A 7675-nucleotide genomic window follows, 5' to 3' on the forward strand; every position below is an offset into this window, starting at 1 on the left:
TAAACACAGTCCCCAGTAAGTTGAAGTGAAGTTGTGTTCTGTTGTTTGTCCTCCTTTGCAAACAAAAAGAGGAAATGAAGAAAATGTCAACTCTTAGGCAAGAAGTGTTAGATTTCATGGTATGTAGTGTGGATACTTGTCCTGTACAGGCTCCTAGAGAAAATGCTTAGTCATGTTTCTTTGAGGCACAGAGCCCTGATCATGGCCGAAAATTCTTCAAACTGTGTATCAAATGCTGTCAGAGGCCCTTTCATCCATCCTAATAACTAATTCAGTAATGGAAAAAAGATTTAATAAAGCTGCACCTGTTTCAGGGACGAAGAGAAAGTCCTGGTTTGTGCATTTAATGCTTCAGGGAAGAACAATCATACTTAGAAATTAGAACTGGTTCGGTTAAGAAATGGGCTCATGGTTGGGTGAGATGAAAGAGACTGAGATTTTTTATAAATGAAAGCTGTGACACTGTCCCATATTCCCTGCTAGTGTAACTCAGTGCTGCTCTTTTGAATCTCTCAGACATCCACCATTATTTTCATTAACTGAGGTCATGGGCACGTGATTATTTTGCTTGCTTAATGGAGGTGGCTTGAGATGTGACCATGTCCCAGCTGCATGTTTCTGCCCCTCTGTGGGAAGATACTCCCCTCTTCCCCAGCAAACCCAGTGAGAGAGATGGTGAGAGCATTTCTTTTTGTGAAAAGCTGGCCAGCTTAGCAAAAACTACATTTGTCAGCAGTTTGAGCTAATTGGGCTGACTTAACACTGACACTGGCAAGAAGGTGGTGACATGATTTATTGTGGTGCCGAGGTGGGTGGGAGGAAGGATGGAAAAATATCACATGGTTTGGTATATCAGTAGCGTGAGGTCAAGAATGAGTGGGAGCATCAGGTATTACAGCAAGAGAAGATTCTTCTCACATCCTGAAATTCTGCACTGTTGTCACACTGATGCAGAAACTCCAACATTATTGATGCTCAGCTGAATGTGGTTTCTTTGGGGAGAAAAACCCAAAGCACAAACACCCTCTGATTTCCTAAATGTTGACTTTATATTAACCCCAACACTCAGCAAATCACAATTAGTTTTGTTTCCAGACAAAAACACTTCAAATTGGTCTTTGCTGCTATCTGGAAGACAGAGGATAAATACAGGAATTCCCAGCACGCACATGCTGCTTCACAGTGTGAATGTAAATTGTTTAGAGGGTAAAAGTCAAACGATTTTGTATTTCTTTTTCTCACTACTTGAAGTCCAGGTGAGATGATTCCTCTTGGAGGTAAAAAGATGAAAGCTTATCCACCTTTTTGTGCTGCTTCTTCAATTCAGTGCAGCAGCCTGGGTTTGTGCCATGAAGTCTCTGCTGGGATATACTACTTTGAAAAGCACATTCTTTCACTGAAAGTTGTAAAAGATATTGAGATATTTCCATGCATTTTCAATTAAGTAAACCACTCCTTTACTAAGCACAGCTTTTAATTTGGTTAACCTTACTTTTTTATGTCTACATATATCAAGGAAGTTACTTTGTCAATTATCATTTAGATAGTAGACATTTTTGTTCAGTGCAGGGATTTGAAACATGAGATACCATGATGGAGCCCCCCCTCATTAAAATACATTGCACTGATGTGTTTTGGTTTTTTTTTAATCTCACTTCACAGCCTGAAGTTTAGTTTTTGCCATAGTATCAAAAATTCTCATTTTTTACCAATGGATTTATTTGCTAAGTAGTCAATTAGAGTTGTTTCTTCACAAATTAAAAGCAAATAAAAATCTTCTATGGAGATTCCTGAAACAACCAGCAATTCATCTTTCCTTGTTGTTCCTCCTTTTCCCATTACTATTCTCAAGCAGGTTTTCTTAATGCATTAGCTCAAGTGATTGGTAGAGTGTGATGGGGAGAAATTCATTAGTAGATGGTCATTTTGAATCAGCTCAGAAGCTATGATGAACATTTGCTCACTTCTGGCAGGTCCTCTGTGGCCCATCTGGAACAAATTAGTTTTCTTGGCACTCTTTTACTTGCACTGTAAACTCTTTGGGGCAGTGAAGAGTAGCTGGCACTAGCCCTAATCTCCAACTGAGCTCCCTAAGCACTACAGCAGTATAAATAAGTAGTAATTAGTTTGAAGCAATCACTGTCCCACACGGTAGCCTGACTCGGGGAAGGATTAGGATGGAGCTAGAAACTTTCTTCTATCTCGGTGGAACAGAGGACTAATGTGGGCATTTTTTCTTGAGTCCTCAGTCATGTTTTTCAATGGTAGAAGCTTCCCAGCTTTGGTCTCCGGGTAAAGGATTTGACGGAGTTTTAGAAAACTCTCTTTTGACTCTGACTTGGCTCAATAAGCATGTGTTCAATGGCAGCCCAGACTGGCACAACGTATGAGAGTGTATCTAGGCAGTGATGGAAGGACAAGGGAAATGTGGTCTGGGTCAGGCAGCAGTGTGTGATCTTGTTAGGGTAGCTGGATCCTGCATTGCAGGCAGTGGGATGGGGTGTGCTCTCAGCTATGGTGGGGAACATCTGACTGAGTCATCCTGAGCTCCCTTCACAGGCAGCAGGGAGCGAGTCCTGAGTTGATGGAGTTTCCAAGGTATTTTATCTCCTTCTACATTTGATCGGATGAATTCTTGTGTTGAACAGCTGGCTCAGATGTGGACATCCGCTTTACAGACATTTGGGTGGATTCAGTTCCAGACAGACATCTGAATGAGTAGGTGTTACCATGGATGCTGGCCAGCTAAGCTCCCATTAGTCAATGGAGATTTCATCTGCAGCCAGTAAAACCTGTCTCACACTAACATAGACAACAGGGGTGAGATTCTGTTGCCTGAAAATAGGTGTCTACCATCATTTAGGGGCTGTGGGTATCCCACCTGGGCTCCACCTACTGCCAGAAATCCTCCTGTAAATCACCCTGTAAATTCTTACAGGCCTCTGCAGATGTCTCAGTGCCTCAGGACATACCAAATGTCACGAGGTGCCCGTGTTTAGGCAACTGTATCCTGACTCTATAGGCTGGCTAGGTAGACCATTCTGGTTCTGGTCCACTGGCTGCATTGACCAGATGTTGTTTTACTTTAGCAGGAGCTTGGATACCTACTGTACAGAGAGACACCTAAACACAGGTGGACTAACCTCAATATTAGTACTGTGCCTGGTGTTCCAGTTGGGCTGGATCTGACTTTCTACTGACCTGGCTGCTGATGATGTACTTGTGGTCTTCTGTGAGTGTTTGTAGCCAGTCCCACTAAAGAGGCAGCCTTACTTTCCAAAGCTAGTTACTGTTTTGGAAGAAACTTCTTGTGGCTTCTGCAGAGCTACTTGCATCTCAGCAGTGCAAAGGTTTCAAGCTACTTTTGCTTCTCTGCTTCTACCCTAAACCACTAGTGTTGATTAGAGTAATGGTTCTAGAGGTGGTCATGCAGATGTGGGTAGTCCCCAAATGAGGAACATTGTCTGGTCTGTGATTACTGAGCAGAGGGATGTGGGCTGCAGGCAAAGCTGAACACACACCCCTACCTGTCTCACTGACTTCTCACTTAAGAAAGTGATGGCTGGTGCAGAGACTCCTGCTGTAAAAGCAGGAGGAACGAGCAGCCATGTAGGCAGAATTTAAATGAATGAAAAGACCATGTTCATGCTGACACACCTGAAGTCACCTTCCTGCAGTGATCAGTGCTACTACTGATACTTCTTCATGGTGTAGCTAGATCTGGAAAAATGGACCACGAGCTTGAAAAAGGTTTGGGTCCTCAGGAGGCTTCATTTGCTGGTTGCCTCCACCCACTGCTGGCATTAATTCCTGCCTCTGTCCTCCTCTGCATGCAAGTCTTCATCAGTTCCAGCCAGGCAGAAACAAGGCAGGCAGCCCAGGAGAAGGAGAAGGGAGCAAGACAGGAGACGGCTTGTTGTTGTTCTGCATGTCCAGACGCAGCGCCAGAGGGCAAGAACTTGTACCCAGCAAGGAGGGGAGATGCCAAGGACAGAGGTCAAGAGAGCAGCTGTGGCTACCCTGACCACTCATGTGGATGATATGATGCTGATACAAGTTTGCAGTAGGTCAGCAAAAGTGCTCAGCACCAAAGCCAAAGGAAGCCTGGGCCCTGCCAGCGCTGGTGATGTTGCTGCTTATGAACAGCCTGGCCCCTCTGCAGGAGCAGCAATTTAGGCAGGTTCAGCAAAGAAGCCTTATCCCCCAGGGGACTGTGTGGGGTGCCTGTATCTGGATAAAGGACCCAGCAATGAAAGACCAAAAAGAAACTGCAATAGGAGAAAACAGAAAGAAACAGCTCATTCCTGTCACATCTGACAGCTCCAGAGAGCCTCCCTCACTGGAGGTGGTGGCAGGCAGAGCTCCGCTCTCTGGCACATTCTTGAGGTGCCCCACACTCCTGGAAGCCTTTTCTAGTGGTTTGATCCCCCCTTTCCCCTGCCACAGTCTACTCATCATCCTTGTTCTGGTCTTGCTGTGCATTGGCAAGATTTCCTTCAGCAAGGGGTGTCCACAGACACTTTCCCAGTTAATGCCCTAGTATTGGTGTCCAATTTTGCCATATGACCAAGTATTTTATAGTGAGCAGAAATCCTGTCTCAGACCCTTAGCTTCATCCTTTCACTGTTTCAGAAGGTAATGTCCCATGAGTTCCTAGTGATGTCCCTTGCAAAGGTTTTCTCCCCTTAAATCAAATCAAGTCCAGCACATCTGGACAGCTCAATTCTGGATCCAAGGCAAGAGTTTCTGTTGTGGTTGGGTTTGAGTCTTGGCTGGGCTCACCAGTGGTGTCTTTTCATGTCACTGGGAATCGGTACTGGACTCTGTAACATGATGGACACTGAGGTGTTTGGAGATGACCAATGAAAGGTTCATGACCAACAAGTGTTTGTGATGGTGCAGACCCCCCATTCACTCTCCTGTCTGCAACAGCATTCAAGCGTAAAGGAAAATACATAGACACAAGCCTACCCATGGAAGTAGGGACATCCCCCTGGGTATAGCTTGAGTTGATGATTTCAGGGTCCAGACAGCAGAAGGGAACTGGTAAATGGTCTTGGCTGAGGGAAGAGCAGTACTGAGTAGCATCAGGTGCCTTTTATTGGGTCTTTTCTGCTGGAATAAAGTTGCCTTCTCCCCCTTTTTTTTTTTTTAATAAATTCCATCCAATGGGATGGCTTCTTACTGATTCTATCTTTTGCATCTGCTGCAACTTTAACTCAGTGCTAGACAGCCTGAAAGTGAATTTAACACCTCGTGGAAGCAGATATTAATTCAAACATGCTGAACAGTCATGGAGTTGTTAAAGCTGGAAATTACTTCGGTGTCTTGCTGAAATTATGTACTGAGATAGATTATTTGTTGTAACGATATGGATCATGAATGAAAGGAGGTGTATGAATGTAGAAACACTGTGAACTCTCTATTTAATTTGGACAAGTTAAATCAGGGTGGTTACTTTTTGTGGGATGTTTCTCGTTAAACTTAATTATTTCACTGATAGTGAATATTAAAGATTCCCGATTAGAAATTGCAGTCAGCTTGTGTCTGAATAATAAGTGGGGCTTAATTTAGTTATTGTTAAGTTGTTAAATGGTGTTTACCCATGTGTTTTACATGAGTTCAGAGGCATGATTTTGACCTTTAATATAGATGTTGATAAATGCAGTCTGAGGAAAGATATTCCTGGATACTCATGACATTTTAGGGGACTTCTGCCTTCAACCAACTCTGTTCAGGAATCAGTGACTCCTGAAGATCTGTATTCTGGTTTGAGCTGTGCCACAGCTTTGCTGCATGAGACAATAATACAGGATTTAATTTTCAATGCTCCAGTTTCACCATTGCTAGAATAGAGACAAGATCTTTACTCCTTTTCGTGCAAAGACAATACTGAGGTGTGAAACTAGAGCACTTTGAGATCATCTGAAGGAGCTACTGAATTGCAAAGTGCAAATATTTAGTTTTGCTGCTGGTTAGAGCCATGAAGATGTTCAGAGGGCGGGAGCACCTCCCCTATGAGGACAGGCTGAGGAAGCTGGGGTTGTTCAGCCTGGCGAAGTGGAGGCTCTGTGGGGACCTTATAGCAACTTTCCAATATCTCAAGGGGGCCTACAAGAAAGTTGGGGTAGGACTTTTTACACGGGTGTGTACTGAGAGGATAAGGGGCAATGGTTTGAAGCTTAAAGAGGGGAGTCTCAGGTTGGACATTAGGAAAAAGTTATTTCCTATGAGGGTGGAGAGATGCTGGAACAGGTTTCCCAGGGGTGTTGTGGATGCCCCCTCCCTGGAGGTCTTCAAGAGCAGGTTGGATGAGACCTTGAGCAACCTGATCCAGTGGGAGCTGTCCCTGCCCATATTAAGGGGGTCTTTAAGGTCCCTTCCAACTCAAACCATTCTATGATTTAATTATACTGATTTTCACATTCTCTCTTCCAGGTGAAGCCAACCAAAGACTCCGTGTACTTTGGAGCACTTCTCTTCCTCTACACGGGTGATTTCTACCTGAACATCAAATTCCATGAAGACAACTGCAGCAAGGAGCTGCCTCTCTCCTGGTTCTGCCTTCCCAGTGTCCACATCCGTGCTATGGAGCCTGTGGTCTAAACTAAGCTGTAAATGTATCACGTGCTACTTGATTAACCACAGTGCACAGAAATGCTTGGCACATCCTCTGCTTGACCCCAGCTTGTTTCTGTGTAACCCCAGACCACAATCTCTACTTTGGAGGAACAGCTGAACACTTTCTGAATTGGCTGATAGTCATTTGGGCAGCTGTTTTAGCTAATTTCAGAGAGAGAGAGAGATTATAACTATGCTAGAGTTTTCCTCTGTTTCCAAAAAGCCTTTCAAACTGCTAATACATGCATTATGCTTTCATGTACCCTATTGGTATCAGTGGGTCTGAAGAGGTCTCAAGGGTTGAATTTAAACACGTGTTTGAAGGTCTCAATTCCAACTTGAATGATCCCATTTTAGCATTAACAGGAGTTGTGTATCCCTAGGAAATTCCTCCTGGCTTGTGCTGGACCCATGGCGTGTACCCTCGAGGTGTTCTCTCTTAAGTCTTGTTCACAGGCTTGTTCTTGTTCATTTATTTTCTGAGTATTTGGTGGGTTTAGTGGTAAATAGCAGTAGTGATGATTTTACCTGCATTACTGGAAGTAAGAATAGCAAATGTGCCTCCAGTTATTCTCTCCCTCCCCTGAGCCCAGTTCCCCTTCTCCTGGTAGACTCACTGTCTTTAGTTTAGCAGCTCTAGATTTGGTAGATTGTTCAAGTAGATCTTGAAGAAATGGAAGAAGGAAATGAAGGACTAAAGAGTTTGTCTTTGAGAGAGGAAATAAGCCAACATTGGGGCTGCTTGGGGCTTGCCTGTGAATTTGGGCTTTCACAGTTCTGCTTTATGCAATCACAATCACTTGAAACGTTTGCAGACTCTTGAAGAGCCACCAGAATGAATCAGATGGTCGTTCATATCACTTTGCATGAGTTTTTACAAACTCTTCTGATCGGATTTTTCATGCTAATAGGCTGGGCTTGATTATGTGGTTGAGGGTTTTTTCCCTTCTTTTTGTTAGAATGATTAAGTTTAATTATTAGGCAATTAAAGCCATGGAATTCCTGTGCATAGAAATAGTTGATGAATTTACTGAAAATTTAGCCTGTTGTGTTT

The 7675-nt window shown here is 43.7% G+C and overlaps 1 protein-coding gene across 1 annotated transcript in view; it reads left to right on the plus strand.

Moving 5' to 3' along the window:
- Positions 1-6606, plus strand: part of TRAPPC9 (trafficking protein particle complex 9) — a 453230-nt gene extending 446624 nt beyond the window's left edge. Inside the window, exon 22 of the mRNA XM_009996696.1 lies at positions 6439-6606. Coding sequence (XP_009994998.1) covers positions 6439-6606 — 168 coding nt within the window. The remainder of the gene's footprint in view (positions 1-6438) is intronic.
- The last annotated feature ends 1069 nt before the right edge of the window (positions 6607-7675 follow it).

This window comes from Chaetura pelagica, unplaced genomic scaffold (assembly GCF_000747805.2).
Source record: "Chaetura pelagica isolate M959 unplaced genomic scaffold, ChaPel_1.0 scaffold260, whole genome shotgun sequence".
NCBI classification, from domain to species: Eukaryota; Metazoa; Chordata; class Aves; order Apodiformes; family Apodidae; genus Chaetura; species Chaetura pelagica.